Raw genomic sequence first — 20,853 nt, 5'->3', positions numbered from 1 at the left:
AGGAAGGGAAAAGGCTCCTCCATGCTTCATCCCATCTCTTACATTGGGTCAGGCCAACCCTACAATAAGCCACCATATATTACACTGCAATGTTCACATACAAATGGTTCCATACCCTGGTCGTACATCCTATACCAAACCAGTTGGCACAGTACTGGTGTGCAGACACTTGTTTCCCTATGCCTGCTTTCTCACTGTAGCCTATTCATATCAGATGTCTCTCTCTATACCCCACACCATTCCAGCCACTTATCTGTGTCACTGATGCCAAAGATAGACATAAAGTACTGGAGTAACTCAGCAAAATGGGTGACGTTTTGGGTCGCGACCCTTCTTCGGATTCCAATGTTTAGGGCAGTGTCAGGGGTAATGATGTAGTACTCTATTCCTCTGCAAATGTATCATTTTTCTTGGTCTCCTTTACCTGTTGCTCCACCTCCTCCTCGTTGTTCCGATCCAGTAGTGGTGGCTGAGCTGGAATGGGGAGGAACTTGTAAGATCGTAAACAAGGTAGACTCTCAGGATATCCTGTGGTGATAAATAGCAATAGAGGAGAACACATAAGCTTTGTGCACAGTGCTTCTGTAGCTATGATCAAGTGCACATGAAACGCACAATGATCAGAGATGGTTGAATTGACGGTCGGAGATTTCTTTCTCTGATTCTGAACTACCAGCCTCCATCACGCTGGCTTCAACTTGGAATTGGGGAGTCGCAGTGTCCATTGGAAGAGAACCATCCCCTTCAGTCTTGTGAGGTGCTGGGCACTACAGTGGCCTTCTCATGCCTCATTGCCCTCTCTACACTTATCTGTAACCTTGGCGGAAAGAGAATGAGCAAACAATTTATCTAAACTGATGATATTGCTAGAATTGGTGGGAATGTATATGGATTTATGAATGCAGATAGGGTGGGGGTGAGTGGTGTTGAGTAAGAATGGAAGTATGTGCCCAGGTTTATGTGAATCTTGCTGCTGCGAACAGAATCCTTGAGGAAGACAACCTTCTAATGTCAGAACCTGCCTGGCATACCTCATGAAATCATGCTATATTTTCTGCATTGACCTGAATGGTCTCGACCCAAAACATCACCCATTCTTTCTCTCCAGAGCTGTTGCTTGTCCAGCTGAGTTACTCGAGCATTTTGTGTCTATTTTCTGGATTGCTAGCCTGACTGGCACACCTCCTGCTATTCTGTCCTGAGAGTTCCTTGACTACTCTGCAAATTTGCATGTCCCCGACATAGATTTCACCAAGGTCAATAATATATATGGAGGACTCTCTCCTTTCTCACTGGCTGCCCTTCTCTCACCATTGCTGCTGTTGGCTGCCAAGGGTATGTGCTTCTGAGGGAAGAAGCCCTTAGGTGATTGCTGCACGGTTAATTGTTAGTAGTCCTTTGATAACCAAAGAATATTTGCATATTTACTCTTTGGATTTCTGGAAGTCTATCTTGATGAAAGCTCACATTCGATTATTTGCAATTATATTCTAGCATGAGACAATAGATTGCAATTTTTAATGCTCCCGTTATGGAGCAATCAAACTTTTATCTATCAATATGTATTTTATTATGAAACTTTAATCCTCTAAACATATGATGTGCAATTAATGTTTTAACAAAGCAAAGTATGAAGTAAGTAACTAACATATTCACTGGCCATGAGAATTAGAATTGTTTTTATTTCAATAAATAAAAATAGATCATAAAATAAAGGCATTCCTTATGTCTTTACTGAAGAATATAATGACAAATATAATGCTAGACAAGTACCCTTTGATACCTTGTTAAAATATGAATGAATGAACCCCTCCACACCGGGACCGTCTTTGTTCTCTCAGTGCCCACCACCCCCCCCCCACCCACTCATGCCAGGTCCCTCTTGCATGCCGGGTGTAATTCATGTCATGGATTGGTATAACAATAGATTCACTTAATTGACTATAAAGATGAGAGACATTTGTACAGACTGTAGCTACTTTTGCTCGGAAGATTGAATGAAACAGAGTAATTTGTGAGATGATCTGTTGAATAAAAGGACATGTTAGTCAAGTTGCCTTATTTTCATTTATTTCTTCCCAACTGTTCAGTCAGTGTGTTGCAGTTATCTCTCCCTTCTTATGTAAAATACTGAATTGTGGTCTCCTTTGACTCAGAAATTCCACATTCCAGAGATGTGCAATCCTGTAAAAGCCTGGATGTTTCCCTGTTCATTGTAATTCTGTTCAGGCCATTAAATTTGATGGTTAATTGCGAGGTTTCTCAACAAATCTTTTGATTAAAGAGATTAAAGGCATTGTCAGTTGGATGGACCAAATAATAACTCACCTGTTGAACGAAGACGATTCCAAACTCACTCAAATATGGATGTTGTGGGTTGTACATCCTCTCCAAAGCTTTCAGAAACTTTTTCTGGCATCGGTAAATTTCCTCGATGTTTGAAAAGAGAATGCAGAGTCGTTCTTCTGAGAACATGTCTGGTCTTTTTTTGCACTGCTTGTAGTAACCCTGGAATAAAAATAGACAGCAAGGATCCAAATTAAAATTTCTTATACTACAGCAGAATTTACATGTGAATTTACATGTGAATTTTTACAAGCAATTTATTAAAGGTGTTAATATTGGCCAAATTGAAGACATTATAAAATGGAGGATTCCTGCATTTGTGACATTTGCTTAACCTTTGTCTGTGGAAAATTACAGGTTGTGGGTGGCGCCGGCCAGTCTGAGCCCTGTAGATGATGGGGAAAGATCCAGATGTCCTCTCTATTGATAATATGTATGGGAATCCTGCAAAGAAACTTCAAGGTGTTATAAATGCATGGGTTTGATTGGATTACTGCAAAGGGATTGTAAATAATGTAAATAATGTTGCAAGACTGTTGCTCTGCTGTTTGCTGATTGACCGAAGTGGGAAGCCCAGGCTGAATTGTTTGTACTGCCAGGGTAAATGTTGCATTATTCAGTTGACTGACTTCCTTCCAGAAGCTTCTGGAGAACCATTGTTTGGGACTCTTTGCAATTGGGTTGGGGGACTGTCAATAATACTTTAATGTAATCGATATGTATAATTGACAAGTTTGCGATCAAGGGTGTTGAGCTGTTCCAGATCGCGAGGGGAGAAATCGGCAGCACGATGTGGTCTTTGCATCGGTTTTCCCCACTTCACTAGATCGATCATTCGCGAACTTGGGCAAGGGTCCCAACGAGATCATAGAATAGATAGTCTAGCAGGTACTGGGGGCATTCGTGCCTTTGGGGTTAGAAGCACCCTTTCTTAGGATTGGGTTAAAGTCCCTCTCCTTTAGGTTAAAGGCCCATAAAACTTAAACTGAGTCAACAGCTACAGCTGCTGCTAAGACCATCTGTTCGATAAACTGGGTTAAAGGCCCTGCCCAGAATTGGATATCCGATTGACTGGATTTTGGAAAACAAAACTGGGTATTACACAGTGCTAAGAGGCAAAGCACTGCATTGTTGCTGGGAGCGCAGATTGGAAAGGCACTCTAAAAATCGGCATCGACTGCCAGCGTGAAGAGATTACACGTTGCCACCCGATACCAAGTAGGTGGAAAATAACATCCTTTTTGATAAGGTGAGCCTATGTGGGTTAGAATCCCCGCCTGTGTGAGGGTATCTGGATCTCTGAAAATACGGGGGAGGAGTCTCGTAAAGCTATCGGGAACTCAGTGATTAGAGTATAAATTGGTTGAAAATACTTTAATCAATCTGAGAATTCCATATCCCCAAAGACGTCTACTTATAAATTTTTAATTCAAATTTGCCTACGTCAAATTTACGTACTAAAAAATAATTAGATAGGAAAGAACGAGCTGAAAATTTTTTGTCAAATTTGCCAATATTCAAAATCTCACATTGAGATCCTGGGCAATTTAAAGTGTACATATTTTCTTCCAGATTAATCTGTTTATAATAAAACTTCAAAGTAGTAGTTTAAAGTGTATTTAAGACTGCTGTTGTTGCATTGTGTTTATTGTGTATTTCCTTTGATTTAAATTTTGAATGTTAGATACACTGTTGTAATAGTAGTTTGAATTGACTATATAGGGATATAGTTTGTTTGGGACCGTTGTTATAATTGGAGTCCGACTCGTGGTTGTGAAAATGAAATGAAATGAAATGAAATGAAATGATGAAATGATTCAATTTATTGTCATTGTCAGTGTACAGTACAGAGACAACGAAATGCATTTTTAGCATCTCCCTTGAAAGGGAGACACAGGGCGTCGCGGTGTGCCCGCGCCTGCCGCCGTACATTCCATTACAGGCAAAGGTGGGTGAAGTGTCTTGCCCAAGGACACAACGACAGTATGCACTCCAAGCGGGATTTGAACCGGCTACCTTCCGGTTGCCAGCCGAACTCTTAGCCCATTGTGCTATCTGTCGCCCACTTGTTCGGCCAAGGGTTCGTATCCTTCCGATCGCTTTGTCGGGGGAGGGATTGTTCCGTTGGTTGAGCACACAATGAGGAGGGATTAAAATATACTGTGATTTGTTTTTGGAACTGTACAGTTAGCAAGTGCGATATTAGACAAAGGCTTGCGGTTTTTATAGGATTGTGGTTGTGTATGATAATAATTAGTATAATTTCTTGTCTGTGTACAATTTTGCTTGCATGTTTGGAGTTCAGTTGCATGTGTCTGAATTAAGGTTGTTCTAGGTATAGGAAACGAGCTGCAGGACTGAATTGTTAAGAAGGTGCGAGTGGCTTAGGAGTTGCATCCTTTGTCTAGAAACATGGGGAATCAAAATCACGTGGAACAAGATATGACTGCCGATTCCAAATGTCTGTTGCAATTAAAATGCAGCAAATTTTCACAAAGAGCTGAACAATTGAAAACCCTTTCAGGGGGATTAAATAAAGAATTAGGGGATTAATTATGGCCCGAGGGAGGCATGGGTACATTGAAGGGAGTGAAGTACATTGAGCAAATTATCTGGCAATGTAGCGATAGTGAGGAGGCAAAGAAGTTAATTGGATTGTTGAAAAATTATTGTGTGGAACGGAAGGCGAGTGGAGAAACTGAAAGAATGGCAAGTTGAAAGGAAGCAACTCGGAATAGAATTGGAGGATACTGAAGCGTACCGACCTTCGAGACATCTTGAGAGAGGAGCATGGATGTATTAGAGAGAAGCGGGGAAGGGAAATTGGCATCAGTAGGTCTCGAGCATGAGGATCCGACAGCTGGCATTAGTTTTGGGTGGGACGATGATGAGTACTTAGAAGATTGGGAAAGTGTTAAAACTAGAAATCCACGGCCACCACCTTATTCTTCTTGCGTTCCCAGCACTTCAAATATGCATTGTGTAGCTTGTGAATGAAATAGTCAGTCAGATTCTGCAGCACAGAATTCTTTAACCCCGACCGCTCCATTAATAATAAATAATACGAGAGTTCACGCTACCAGAAGCAAAACAAAAAAGAAAATTCAAGAAGTCAAGGACAAAGAAGGTAGAGGAAGAGTATAGAGACCAGGGTATTCCTGCGAGCTTAAACCTAGATGAGTTGGACGAGTAGCGAGAGACGAAAGGGAGTCATTTAGAAGGTACCGTGAACCCCCTAGTGAAGGGGAAGATAGTGAAGTCTGGGGGTGAGACAACATTGAAGATACCGAGATAGATCTTGATATGGCAGAAAGTACAAAAACAAAACAAGCAACCCGTAGACAGTTCCCTGTCAGGGAAATGCCTAATCCTTCCTTTGATCCAGCCAATCTAGTGAGTGTAAATAATCCCCGTACAATAAGAGTTGATACCCCATGGAATCCCAATGAGATGATGGCCATTTTAAGTCAAATACCCGATCATAGAAAATCACCTGCTTCCTTTGTGGATCATCTAAGAACTACAATGCGCGTATATCACGCAGACTCACGAGATTTATGGGCAGTGATCCAGCAAATAATGACCCCAACCGAACACACCAGATTCTTAACAATTCTAGGACATCCGCCACATAAAGCTCTAGCAAATATAATAGCAGACAATAGTGCAAGAGAAGAGGCTGTTTTAACCTTGCGAATACCCTTCAGAAACAAATTGATTTGGCCAAAATCTTGGATGTAAGGTCAAATCCATTGCTGAATCCATTAAAACCAATAACATGGACTGGACAGAAAATAGTGCCAATAAAATGGCTCGGGCAGTAAGATATCACTGGAGGGATATAAAAAAGCCTTCCATCACAGTGAGGAATGTGGAGGAGTCACTGTGGTGGATGTTTATGTTAAAATGTATTTTGTGTGGTCTGTTGCTTTTTATTTGTATGACTGACTTGGCAAATGAAATTCCTCGTATGTTGCAAAACATATTAGACAATAGGTGCAGGAGTAGGCTATTTTGCCCTTTCTACCATTCAATGTGATCATGGCTGATCATCCACAATCTGGGGGAGTGGGCAAGAATGTCCTTCCTCAATTGCGGGACCAAAACTGCACACAATAGTCCAGGTGTGGTCTCACATAGGCCCTGTACAACTGCAGAAGGCCGGACCTCTTTGCTCCTATACTCAACTCCTCTTGTTATGAAGGCCAACATGCCATTTGCTTTCCTTACTGCATGCTTACTTTCAGTGACTAATAAACAAGAACCCCCAGATCCCGTTGTACTTTCCCATTCCCAACGTGACTCCATTTAGAGAATAATCTGCCTTCCTGTTTTTGCTACCAAAGTGGATAACCTCACATTTATCCACATTAAACTGTATCTGCCATGCATCTGCACACTCACCCAAACTTTCCAAGTCACCCTGCATCCTCATAGCATCCTCTTCACAGTTCACACTGCCACCCAGCTTTGTGTCATCTGCAAATTTGGTAATGTTACTTTTAATCCTTCATCTGAATCATTAATGTATATTGTAAATAGCTGCGGTCCCAGCACCAAGCCTTGCGGTACCCCACTAGTTACTGCCTGCCATTCTGAAAGGGACCCGTTAATCCCCACACTTTGTTTCCAGTCTGACAACCAATTTTCTATCCATGTCAGCATCCAAACCCATATACCATGTGCTCTAATTTTGCCCACTAATCTCCTATGTGGGACCTTAACAAATGCTTTCTGAAAGTCCAGGTACACTACATCTATTGGCTCTCCCTTGTCCATTTTCCTAGTTACATCCTCAAATAATTCCAGAAGATTAGTCAAGCATGATTTTCCCATATTAAATCCATGCTGACTCGGGCTGATCCTGTTGCTACTATCCAAGTGTGTCGCTATTTCATCTTTTATAATTGACTCCAGCATCTTCCCCACCACCAATGTTAGGCTAACTGGTCTATAATTCCCTTTTTTCTCACTCCCGCCTTTCTTAAAAAAGGGATAACATTAGCTACCCTCCAATCCACAGGAACTGATTCTGAATCTATAGAAAATTGGAAAATGATCACCAATGCGTCTACAACTCAGGCTCTGGGGATTTATCTGTCTTCATTCCCTTCAGTCTACCCAACACCATTTCCTGTCTAATGTGAATTTCCTTCAGTTCCTCCATCACCCTGGATCCTCTGGCCACTAGTACAACAGGGAGATTGTTTGTGTCCTCCTTAGTGAAGACAGATCCAAAGTACCTGTTCAACTCATCTGCCATTTCCTTGTTCCCATAATAAATTCACCTTTTCAAGTCTTCAAGGATCCAATTTTGGTCTTAACTATTTTTTTCCGCTTCACATACCTAAAGAAGCTTTTACTATCCTCGTTTATATTCTTGGCTAACTTACCTTCATACCTCATCTTTTCTCCCCATATTGCCTTTTAAGTTATCTTCTGTTGCTCTTTATAAGTTGCCCAATCCTCTGGCTTTCTCTGCTCATCTTTGCTATGTTATACTTTATTTTATTTTTATACTGTCCTGGACTTCCCTTGTCTGCCAGGGTGGTCCCTTACTCCCCTTGGAATCTTTCATCCTCAATGGAATTAACTGACCCTGCACCTTCTATATTGTTCCCCGAAATACCTGCCATTGTTGTCCCACTGTCATCCCAGCTAGGGTATCTTTCCAGTCAACTTTGGCCAGCTCCTCCCTCATGGCTGCATAGTCCCCTTTGTTCAACTGTAATACTGACACTTTCCGATTTACACTTCTCTCCCTCGCAAATTGTAGATTAAAACTTATCATATTATGGTCACTACCTCCTAATGACTCCTTTACCTTGAGTTCCCTTATCAATTCTGATTCATTACACAACACTAAATCCAGAATTGCCTTTTCCCCGGTAGGCTCCAGTGCAAGCTGCTCTAAGAATCCATCACAGAGGCATTCCACAAACTCCCTTTCTTGGAGTCCAGTATCAACCTGATTTTCCTAGTCCACCTGCATGTTGAAATCTCCCATAACAACCGTAGCATTACCTTTACAATATGTCAATTTTAGCTTGATTCAACTTGCACCCTATGTCCAGGCTACTGTATGGGGGCCTGTAGATAATTCCCATTAGGGTCTATTTACCCTTACTATTCCTTAGTTCTATCCATACTGACTCCACATCTCCTGTTTCTATGTCACCCCTTGCAAGGGACTGAATTTCATTCCTCACCATCAGAGCTACCCCACTCCCTCTGCCCACCTGTCTGCCTTTTCGATAGGAGGTATACCCTTGAATATTCAGTTCCCAGCCCTGGTCCTCTTGCAGCCACGTCTCTGTAAATCCCACAATATCATACTTGCCCATTTCTAACTGAGCCTCAAGCTCGTCCACTTTATTTCTTATACTTTGTGCATTCATATACAACACTTTGACACCTCCCCTCTCACACCGGTCACTATTGGCCCTGACCTTACTCTCTTATCCCTTCTTGAACTTTCCTTACCATTAATTCGGGAGTCTTTTGTAACATTTCCTGTACTCACATCCCCTTTACCTCCATCTTTATACTCCCAATTAGTCAATTGGCTAATGAAGTATTATTGTATTGTATTGTATTTTATTCCCACTGGGCCTTAGGATGCATTTGGTCAGGCCATGTGGATTTATCCACATTAATGTACATTAAAACCACCAATACCCTCCATTGGTCATTTGTATATGGTCTAAGACATCACAACTTATTTATCTCCATTCCTTAGCTAAAACATGATAATATTCAGTTAATAACACCCCGATCTTGTGCCTCTACACAAAGATGGCCATGCTGATCTTTAAAGTGAGATCCTTTCCCTTGCCTTCCTTTTAATCTTAATATAGCCATATAATCTTTCAGAATTTCCCTTTATCTTGCCTACCAGATTAATTGTATTTCCTCTTTCCCCCTCCTCATTGCCTTCGTAAGTGTCCTCATGTACTTCATTTTCTCACAGATGAATTTGCCTGATCAAGGCAGCCTAAATCTGATGTGAGCTTCCTTCTTAATTCTGTCCAGAGGCCCAACGTCTCACTTCAACCAGGGTCCCCCCTAAAGTTGCCAACCTTGCCCTTTACCCTAACAGGAACATGTTATCCCAGTACTCTTGCTATCTCATTTTTGTAAGCCACCTACTTGCCGGCTGTCCTCTTACTTGCAAACAGATTCTCCCAATTGACCTCTGTAAGTTCCTGTCTAATTCCTCCAAAATCAGCACTGCCACAATTTAGGACCTTAACTTGTGGGCCAGTCCTTTCCTACTCCATAACTACAGCAATAAAACTAATAGAATTACAGTCACTGATCACAAACTGCTCCCATGCTGATACTTCAGTCACTTGCCATATGTGCCATCTTTGTCTCAGGCCAGTTTAGGGAGCTCCTTAAATGTCCAGCTCAGTACTTCATCCCATGAGGATGATTTGTTTGATATTCTGCTAAATGAAAATCATCTGTAAGATTCTTATATTAACATGGTGGTCAGGCTGGGTCTGGGAAACATTGTAACCATCAGGCTCGGGACGGGTTCAGCTGGCAAGGTCAGATCACCTTCACTTCAAGGTTTAATTTTATAGCTGAGCAGATGTCTATTGAGAATCCAATTCAGTTAGGTTGACCTCCTGATCTTTCAACTGCCCCCTCATGCTGCTGACACTTATGCAACCCAACTCAATATCTCTTTGTAAGAAACTGGAAGATAGTTGGTGTTTAAACTAATGGATGGATTACTTCATTAAATAACATCTTAAAGTGTTAGGGTAGCATTTGCTGTCATTGTTTTCATCTCTGCATAGCTAACTTAATCCATTCTGGTGACTTTCAATTTCCTCTTCACCATGCATTGCTTGCAGCTATTTACATTGTGCACGGGTTCTCTAGGCTGCAGAGTGTGTCCTTATTAGATGCGCATGTTCCCAAAAGTTGTACTGTGTGCTGGGTTCTTCTGAACTGTTCCACAATGGGTTAATTCATTCACTCTCTCACACACAAAGTGTCAAGTTAAAAACGGTTTCATCAATTAGTGTCCAACTAGATCTGCAAGCAATGTACTATCAATCTCTCAGTAATGAACCATGTAACATATTGTAATTTCCCCGTCCTTAAAGGAACATAACCTTACAGCTATTGAACATACATTGCACTGCATCTCTCTATAACATGAAAGAAGTGAACAGTACCGTAAACCCTCGTTATTATGGCGCTCTTTATAATGGATTTCGGTTATAGTTGATGGATCTACTGACCTTCGCAATCAACCTGGCGTGCACAATCAAATAAGATCAAATAGAACAAGTTGTCATACAACTTTAGGCTGTGCAAGCCATAGGCAAGAAGAAGAAGCCGTCACCTCCGGCCCGTAGTTTCCTTGGCCACTTACAGGTCGCGCCTTCTTCCACCTCTGCCACCTGCACTCCATCCGGCCACAGGCCACGACCATTGGCTCCGCCGATCATCACTTCTCCCCCGGCCACCAACAGGTCAGGGCCCTCAACTCACCTGGATTCCAGGCCCTGTTACAGATCCCGAAGGTCTGAAGATGGGTCTCAACCAGAAACGTCACCTATCCATGTTCTCCAGTGATGCTGCCTGACCTGTTGGATTATTTCAGCAGTTTGTGCCCTTTTGTGTATTAACCAGCAGCTGCTGTTCTTTTTCTATTACTGTTTGGTTTTTGGTTTGGTTTAGTTTAGTTTATTATCTCATGTACAGTGAAAAGCTTTTGTCATGTGCTAACCAGTCCCTGAATTTGGAGGTGTGCATTTTCACACTCCTATACCTCTTGCCTGATTGGAGAGACGAGGGGAGGAAGTGGCCGGGGAGCGACTCACCCTTGTTTATGCTTGTGACCTTGTCCAGCCTGCGTGAGGTGTATATGTAAGTGATATACAGATACAATGATACTCTATTACTCAGTAATCCCAAGAAGTGGCGGTACTGCCCAAGCAGCTGCGGCTCGCCTGCAGTCCATGTCTTTCTTTTTGTTTTCTTTTTATCTTATTTTTAGTTGTGTATATGTGGGGGGTGGGGGAAACTTTTTAAAAATGTCTTCCCTCAACAGGGATGCAACCTTTTCCTTGTATCTATGTCTACGCTGAGGCCTAACATCGTGGAGCTGGCGGCCTCCAACTGGAATCGACCTTGAGGGCTCCGGTCGCAGAGCCTGTGGTCTCACCATCATGGAGCTGGCTGACTTTGGAGGCTGTGGTGGCGCTGTAGCTGCGACCTGACTTCGGAGCTTCGGAGGCTTCAGCCGCGAGCCCTGTGGACGGTAACATCGGGAGCTCGCAGGTCGCTGGTTGGTGACCGATTTTCAGGAGCTCCCGCAACAGCAGCTTCACCCACCCCGAAATGCAGAGATTGGATCGGCCTGTTCGCAGTGCTCAATATCGCCATGGGATCTATCATCGCCCGGCGAGGGCTTCAATATCAGGAGCCTCAACAAAGCCTCGACCGCGGGAGAACAAGCAAGGAAGAGATAAGACTTTTTGCCTTCCATCACAGTGAGAAGGTGCCAGCAGATTCACTGTAATGGATGTTTGTGTTAAATTGTGTTCATTGTGTGTTGTGTTGCTTTTTTCTGTCATGACTGCATTGTACGAAATTTTGTTCAAACTTGTTTGAATGACAATAAAGGAAATTCAATTCAGTCTATCGGCAATAATCGATACCATTCCACATGCCCCCATGGTCTGTTATAATGAGGGTTTACTATACAGTGTAACTCTCATTGGGGACTCATATACACTGATAAGTCAGTAGAGGTCAATGAATGTTTAGTTACATTCAAAGATGTAAGCTTTTCTATCTGATTCCATACACATACCAGCTGGCAGCTGTTGGATACACTCAGCTGGCATTGCAGCACAGTTGAAGCCCAACACCCATCTCAATGGAATCTCAGATTGCTACCTTCAAAGCAAGGCTTATCACCAGTCTGTCGTTGCTTATTGCCAGCTAAGCGCAGTGTTCTGTAGCAGGGTGCAGCCTACTGCCAAATTGTCCCTGCATTCCACTGTTGCCAGTGGTCTCAAATTTTGAACAATAGTGTTATGATCCGTTCTCCAGCAGACTGCAAGATCGTGTGATTCCCTGGCCTTAGAGAGTGCCAGTAGTTGTGGAGGAATAATCAGATGGTCTCTCTCAGGACAACAACATTTATGTCCCACCACTGGCACTCTTCCCCTCAGCAAGCTAGCTCAATCTGTACACATTCATCGACAGATGATGCAGTCTGAATAGGGCCGTCTAGCCCCAGAACAGCTTTGTTTCCCTTCACAAACATCTGCAATCTCCATGACTGCAAGGACACAACTACGCAAATTGGAGAAACAGCACCTCATATTTTGCTTGGGCAGCTTACACCCCAGCGGTATGAACATTGACTTTAACTTCTAGTAACCCTTGCTTTCCCTCTCTCTCCATCCCTCCCCACTTCCCAATCCACCAACTAGTTTTACTGTCTCCGATTACATTTTATCTGTTTGCTTTATTGTTACCTTCTCCCAGCTAATGATGATCTATTCTACATTTTCCTTGATCTCCATTCCCTTTGACCTTCACACTTCCTTATCTATGTATCTCCCTTCCCCCTGACATGTATGAAGAAGTGTCTCGACCCGAGACATCACCCATTCGTTCGCTCCAGAGATGCTGCCTGTCCCGCTGAATTATTCCAGCATTTTGTGTCTACCTTTGGTGTAAACCAGCATCTGTGGTTCCTTCATACACGACTATCCACCAACTCAGCTGAGCCTTTGTGTATAAGGGAGAAATGCTGAGGCAGGCAAAAGCAAATGGAACAGCAATACGAAGCAGGAAACACAAGGCGATTTGATAAAATGTTCAGTGTTATGTGATTAGATGTATATTCAGCCAAGAGGACCATATAAGCAATGGCCACATATAGATACAAGGAATAGGGTTTCCCTATGTACACCTGCTTCTCCCCTCTTCTCCAATGTCCTACAGGAGGTCTGAGTTGACTCTTGACCCTTTACTTCTGCACATTATTGTGCTGGAATCCAAGGATCATCACTGAAGCGCCCATAGCAAAGAAGAAATAAGGTCAGAGTGTTGTTCAGGTCTCACCCACATTCCTCACACCATTTACAGCAACATTCCTTGGGCTGACCTGCATTCAACTCCCTTTCAAAGGTGCAAGTGGCTGATTGATTGCTTCCAAAGTCCAAAGTCAGGGTTTGATGGTGCTGTAAAATTCGCCATTCCTGTTGGTAGCTAAAATTGTGCAAGAAACAGATATATGTGGTAGAATTTCAGCATGGAGCCTTAATATGAGTATTGCCTACAGGGTTGGTACCATCCATGTGCATAAAATATTGCCACAAACATGAATACGTCACATGCACAGAAATATGGAGAAGAATTGTCCACTGAGTCTGGTACTTGCACTAAAACTATAATTGCATTGGGAATCTGATTTAAACAGTCATCTGCAAACTCTGAGACCTAGACCTCTGTAACTGGATCCTTGACTACCTGACCCATAGATTGCAATCATTAAGGGGTCAAAACATCTTCCGTGATAATTGACAATGCCCCACAAGACTACGGCCATAGTCCCTTGTTATACTCTCTATATACCCAAGGCTGTGTGGCCAAATTCTACTGTAATTTAACTTATGTTTGCAGATGATACGAACTTAGTGGGTCAGATCTCAAACAATGATGAGACATACTATAGGGAGGGAAGAGAGATTAGTAGCATGGTATCAGGACAACAACTTCTATCCTTAATGTCAACAAAATTAAAGAGTGGGTCATTGACTTCGTAAAGCAGAATGTAGGAACCGCCTCAGTTTACATCAGTGGTGCTGAAGTGGAGATGGTTGAGAGCTTCAAGTTCCTTGCTGTAAAGATCACTAATAATTTCTCCTGATCCAACCGTATTGATGCTGCAGCCAAGACCTGCACTCAAAAGGCTCAGGAAATTTGGCTTGTCTCCAATGACTTACAAATTTCTACTGGCACCATAGAGAGCATCCTATCCAAATGCTAGTCCTCGTGGTGTTGTGGGGAGTAGATATCTAATGCATGGTGTGATAACCACCTTTGTGCAAGAACACAAGGAATTGTAGAGCATTTTGGATGCAGCCCAGTCCATCACCCAAACCAGCCTCGCCCAATCAACTCCATCTATATTTCACACTGTCTCAGGAAAACAGCCAACATAATCAAGGACCACTCACACCACAATCATTCTCTCTTCACCCCTCTGCCATTAGGCAGAAGATACAAAAGCTTGAAACCAAGTACCATCGGTTTCAAGAACAACTTCTTCCTGCTGTTATCAGAATGTTGAATGGACATCTGAATTCTGAGGATGAATTTCTGATCTTCTATTCTACCTTGTTGCTGCCCTTGCACTTTTTCTTATCTGCACTTTCTACTGTAGCTGTGTACTATTTTCTGCACTCTGTTTTTTGATCTCTTTTGCACTGCCTGATGTACATGTGTGATGTATAATTGCCTGGATAGCACGTGAAGCAAATTTTTTTCACTGTATCTTGGTACATATGACAATAATAAACAAATACCAAGAATTATGTTATTCCTTCAATTATTTTTTTTATGTTTAGCCATTTAGGTTTTTTATTAAAACAGTAACAGGACAATATTCCAGTACTGTTTTGTGGCAGAAAATCTGTCAGGAAGAAAAATTCACGAGGACAATCCCAAAGATAATATAGTCCCCCTTCCCCCCTCCCCTCTCTCCAGCACCATCCACATCACACCCACATATACCTCATAGATGTCCTTTAGGTTCTTGACGTAGTCTCGTTCCCTGTTTATGATCTCATTGACGACATTGCTTCTCAGACGATTTTTCTTTTCACGGTCTGTGGTACTCAGCTGCTTTTGTGAAGTTGGAGGTGGAGGTGTTACATCGACAGACTGGCTCTCACTGTATTCACCGTAGAAAACGTAGTCGTCCTTTTCTGCATCGTATCCTAACTTCAAGAACATAAAATAAAACTATTTTAACATCTTAAATGAACAAAATCTTCTAAAAACCAAGTCCATAACAAGAATACACTCATACCGATTATAATGTTATTTCCTGCACCAGCTCATGTTCATAAGATTACAGAAGTGGAATTAGGCTATTCAGCCCAGCCTATTCAGCCCATCTACTCCACCATTCAATCATGGCAGATCTATCTTTCCCTCTTAACCCATTCTCTTACCTTCTCCCTGTAAAACTTGACACTTTTACAAATCATGACCCCATCAATCTCCACTTTAAAAATACCTAAAGTCTTGGTCTGTGGCTATGAATTCCACAGAATTGCCGCCTTCTGGATAAAGAACCTCCTTCCTAAAGACACAAGCTTTTATTATGGGGCTGCACCTTCTGGTCCTAGACTCTCTCACTAGTGGAAACATCCTCTTAATATCCACTCTTATCCAGGCCTTTCATTGTTCGGTAGGTTTCAATGAAACTCATCCTCATCCTTCCAAATTCATACAAGCCCAGAGCGGTCAGACGCTCATCATATGTTAACCCAATAACTCCTGGGACCACTCCAAAGCCAGTACATCCTTCCTCAGATATGAGGCCAAAATGGGGCTCACGATATTCCAAATGCGGTCTGACCAGTGCCAAATAAAGTCTTAGCATTACACCTCAGTTGAGTAGATAAACAAGGGGTCAGATCAGGAAATTTAATGTTTCACATTCTGTTTAATTTCAGACCTGGCATTCGATCATCACTTTAATTAAAGTTGAAACATATATACCTGACCATGATCTCGTCTCTTACCATCAGGAAGAACATACAGGAGTCTAAAAACCATGACCACTAGCTTCAAGAATAGCTTCTTCCTAACTATCATTAGGCTTTTGCACACTGCACAACACTAACCTTAACTATGAACTTTTATGGACTCTCTGGTTGCACTAAGGATTTTGAGTTCTTGTAGTACTGTGGTTATTAATTAATTGAATTGTTTTGTTTATTACATATGTTCCATTTGCAGGCCTATTAAGCTGCCGCAAGTAAGAATTTAATTGTTCTATTGTTGGTAGATATAACAATTAAAGACTCTTGATTTCCTCTTGTTTCTTGACAGAGAGTGTAAAGGAAAGTACAACACAGGAATAGGCTCTCCGACCCACAATGTCTGTGCCGAACATAATGCCGAGTTAATCTCCTCTGCTTGCACGTGGATTGATTTCTTTCCAATCTTTGCACATCCATGTGCCTGTCTAAAAGCCTCTTACACACCATGTGAGTATCTGCTTTCAACACCACCCCTGGAAGCATGTTCTCGGCAATATCCCACTTTCTGTGTAAAAACGTCCTGCACATCTCCTTTAAACTTTCCCCCTCTGACTTTAAAGTTGCACCCTCTAGTCTTTGGCATTTCCACCTGGAGGAGAAAGTTTCTGGCCGTCTACCCTAACTACTGTATGTCTCTCATAATTTGATATCCTTCTAGCAGGATTGCCCTCAAACTCTGATACTCCAGAAAAAAACCCACAAACTAATATACAGGTACTATTAATGTAATATCACTACCTTATCCTGCACTTAACACAAAATAATCATCAATAAAATATATTTATATAGACATACTTAGGTGAAGTTCCTGCCTGTAAGTTGAACCTTCTAGTGCCAAGCAATTCCATATTGTAACAAGGTAATAAGCAAGAGAACAGTAAAGCAGCACATGCTTGCGCACAGCAATACCCAGAGAATATTCAGGCATATTCTGGAAACTTTCAAGAGAGAGCTAGATAGGGCTCTTGAAGATTGCAGAGTCAGGGGATATGGAGAGAAGGCAGGAATGGGGTACTGATTATGGTTGATCAGCCATGATCACATTGAATGGCAGTGTTGACTTGAAGGGCCGTATGGCCTACTCCTGCACCTATTGTCTATAGCCTATTGTCTATGACCGAAAATAACTATAATAGAATGTTAAACATTAAAATTGTTCTGTGAAAGTGTCAGGGAATTACCATTTTCAGCAAGGATGTTTAAGAAAGAACTGTAGATGCTGGGAAAATCAAAGGTAGACAAAAAAGCTGGAGAAACTCAGTGGGCGAGGCTGCATCTATGGAGCGAAGGAATAGGAGACGTTTTGAGCCGAGACCTTTCTTCTTTCAGTAAGAATGTCCATTTAACTTTCATGAGCATGGAATTGAATTGGAATTGAACTGTCAATATCTTAAGGCCACCATTGACTAGAAACGTAACTGGTTTTGTCAGGTAAATATAATGTTCACAGGAGCAGGTTAGAGACTCGAGTACCTGCACAAGTGAGTCACCTCCAAAAATGTATCTCCTGATTATAGTCTACTGCCCCCCCCCCCCCCCCCCCCCCCCCCCGCCTCCATCACTCAAGACTGTGTTTTGCGATCACACCTGCTCTCACAATTCCAAACCCTGCCCCATCGCTGCATGTACCCACCTCCCTCCTTTCTATTAGGAGTTCACCCACAATTGCTTCTGTTGTATAAATATTTATCTAATTTCCAAGAGAAAAGATGGAGAGATGGAAGTGTCTTGAGGAGGAACACAGGAGGTACAGTGAGGAAAGAGAATTTAGAATAGCATGGAGGGCAGGAGGAGTAGAAGAGCTGGACAAGTGGAGAAAAGGGATGAAGGAAGAGGTGAGATGAGCGGAGGGAGCAGAGAATGGGTGAAAAAGAAGGGAAAGGGGAGGTGGAATATGGTGGCAAATAGGTTGGATGGCAAGCACACTGGTGAAACCATTCAGTGAGGAGGAAGATGATGGGAGACTCACCATGACAGGATTAACAACCAAGGCCAGTGGACCATAACAGGTTTTGCATTTTAATTTAAAGGCATGGAATTGCTTGTCATAAATTGTTTTAAATGCAGAATAAATAATGAAGTTTGCTGGGAACATAGACAAACCTTTGAAAACGTAATACATAAATAAAATAAATACCAAAATACCATGTGGGTGGCCCTCCCTTTTCTCCTTTCATTTATAATTTCTCACCCATGTTTTATTTAACACTCTTTCATATTCGATACCAGTTCAATGCTCTAAAGTGTTTTTAAGCTGTAATAGTGTAGGAAACCATCAAATGTTCTTCATTAGTTGTATGATTGTTTTGAGACATCCTGAGTATGAAAGGCATCTTAAACATTCTTTAATTTAATCCTATAAAGTTCTCCAAGCCTAAGAGGACTGATACTGGTAAAAAAAGAAAGTGCTTCGGGTTAAGGGAGGAGATCAATGGGAAAATTGTGCCCATATTGACCACTATTCTCAAGCATGAGAGGTTATGGGGAGAACAAAAGAAATTCAGCAGAAGGGAGGCAAATAAATGCTCTGATGAAATATAATCTATCTGAAATATTAACTCTGTTCTCTCTGCATTCAAACTATGAGTTCCACTGAGCATTTTAAGTATTTGTTGTTTTTGTTTCCACAATACTCAGTCTTTTCGTTTAAAAAAAGTTCAAATAGTTTATCGCTAAAATGGAATAGGGAAAGGTGAAAATATTGATAAGAAATGGGAAAAGCAAATTAAATTTTGGGAAAAGGGAGGGGTAGGGGGGGGGAGGGGGGGAAATGGATGGACATGGATAATTGTTGGATTTGCTGCATTTATGTTTTCCATGGATGGAAAAATCAAATACAAGTGGGCATAACTTAGTGAGAGAGGCAACGTTTAAAGGAGATATGCAGGGTAATTTTTTTTACACAAAAGGTGGTGAATGTCTGAAAGGCACTGCTGGTTTAGGCAGATATGATGGTGGCTTTTAAGAGACTTTTGAATAAGCAGAGAATGGAAGGATATGGATTTTGTGGCGGCGTGTAAGATTTAGTCTTGGCTTCATGTCCAGCACAGACATTTTCGGCCAAAGGGCCGGTACCAGTGCTGTGCTGATCTCTATTCTATGTTCTATGCTCTAAAGTGTAGAAGGGAAAGCAACAGATCTCAAAAATCTTACAGTTTGATATCTTCCATTATTATCCACTAATAGACATGCACAAACTGTTATACATATCTCAAAAAATTGCAAACATTTTTTCTCAAAGGACTTGCCAGAGCCCAGTGAATGTTCATTCTCCTCACCTTTCCAGCTCCCCTCTGTTCCAAAGCTGCCATTGTCCACACACTCTGGTGTCTATCAAAAGTTGTTTTTTTGCTGGTTGGCAACTGGCACCAAGGAGGGGCACAGGACGACAAAGATGCCCAGGGAATAATTAGGAAGCTGTGGCTCTCTGCCCCCTTCAACTATGACCAACCACCCAGGTAATTTATGGCACTAAAACGTGCTTCCAATTTCCACAGGAAACCACACACGTGAGTGTATCTCCAAGCTGTCTTTTGAGAGCCTTTATGCTTTGTCAAATGCTAACATGATATTTCCTCCTGCAGAATTGGGGAATTCTGAGCCTCCTGTAGCGTATCACAAAGAGAGGTTCACAAGCCAGAATCACATTTCACAATTAAGAGTACTTACAAATGAACTTAACCTCGACTTGACAAAGCCTATAGCTCCGGTCATTCTAAGTGGTGGTCAGAATGAATACTGAAAAGGCTCCAATTTCCCACATTAGGCTCTTGGATGTTAATCAAGTGACCAACTAGTTGACATGACCAAAACAGCTTTGCTTTAGCTTTGCTTAATGCCAGCACTGACTGTAAGTATACATTATAGCAGCAAATCATTCACTCAGGGTTGCACTTATACCACCCTGTGTTGTCATAATTGTACCATACAATGACTGGTGGGTAGGTCACTTCTGTAACCAGGTGTAGGACATTTTATCATCATAGCACAGATACTTCAGCAATGGTTATATTTCACACATTTTAAACAAGTCAATTAAACCAAGAATGTTTCTTGATGGGGACAGGAATTTAATTTTGCATAATGACACAACTGTTTTTTTGTCCTATGATAGTTTCTTGAGAAAATTATTTGCTTATCAGCTGAATTATACCAAAAATAGTTTGTTTAGCTGTAGCATGCAATAAATCACACAACAGTCTGAAATAGAGTGCAAACCATATTTCCTATAGTCAAATTCTAATGATGTCATAGACAACAGTGTATGATGTTTTGCTTTGACATTGTCTGTTTGTTCTGACCAAGCAATTTGATTTTTCATCTCTCTGGTGTATTTTTGTTTCTCATATCAACTTTTCGAGTGTGTTTTTTTAATTCAGTGGTAGCAAGAGATTTACTGGGCTACATTCTTATAGAGGGATGCAGTGTGGAAACAGGCAGTTTGGCCCATCTTGCCACACCAGCCAACATGTCCCAGCTACACTAGTCCCACCTTCCTGCATTTGATCCATATCCCTCCAAACTTATTCTATCCATGTACCTGTCTAACTGTTTCTTAAACATTGGGATAGTTCCAGCCTCAACTACCTCCTCTGGCAGCTTGTTCCATATACCTACCACCCTTTATGTGAAAATGTTACCCCTCAGATTCCGATTAAATATCTTCTCCTTCACCTTGAACCAATGTCCT

The 20,853-nt window shown here is 41.8% G+C and overlaps 1 protein-coding gene across 2 annotated transcripts in view; it reads right to left on the bottom strand.

The window, feature by feature from the left end:
* The window catches only part of LOC129703565 (rho guanine nucleotide exchange factor 4-like), a 61,089-nt gene extending 41,065 nt beyond the window's left edge, over window positions 1-20,024 (bottom strand). Inside the window, exons 1-3 of one of the 2 annotated variants that reach the window (XM_055646153.1) lie at window positions 19,442-20,024; window positions 15,124-15,333; window positions 2,329-2,508 (exon numbers count right to left, since the gene is read on the bottom strand). In XM_055646153.1, coding sequence (XP_055502128.1) covers window positions 2,329-2,508; window positions 15,124-15,333; window positions 19,442-19,474 — 423 coding nt within the window. In that variant the 5' untranslated portion in view covers window positions 19,475-20,024. The remainder of the gene's footprint in view (window positions 1-2,328; window positions 2,509-15,123; window positions 15,334-19,441) is intronic. The other variant, XM_055646152.1, reaches the window with a different exon arrangement.
* Window positions 20,025-20,853: the final 829 nt, after the last annotated feature.

The sequence above is a fragment of the Leucoraja erinacea genome, chromosome 14 (genome assembly GCF_028641065.1).
Source record: "Leucoraja erinacea ecotype New England chromosome 14, Leri_hhj_1, whole genome shotgun sequence".
Classification (NCBI taxonomy): domain Eukaryota; kingdom Metazoa; phylum Chordata; class Chondrichthyes; order Rajiformes; family Rajidae; genus Leucoraja; species Leucoraja erinaceus.
Note: the sequence above shows the minus strand (reverse complement) of the source record. Positions and strands in the feature narration are given on the sequence as shown.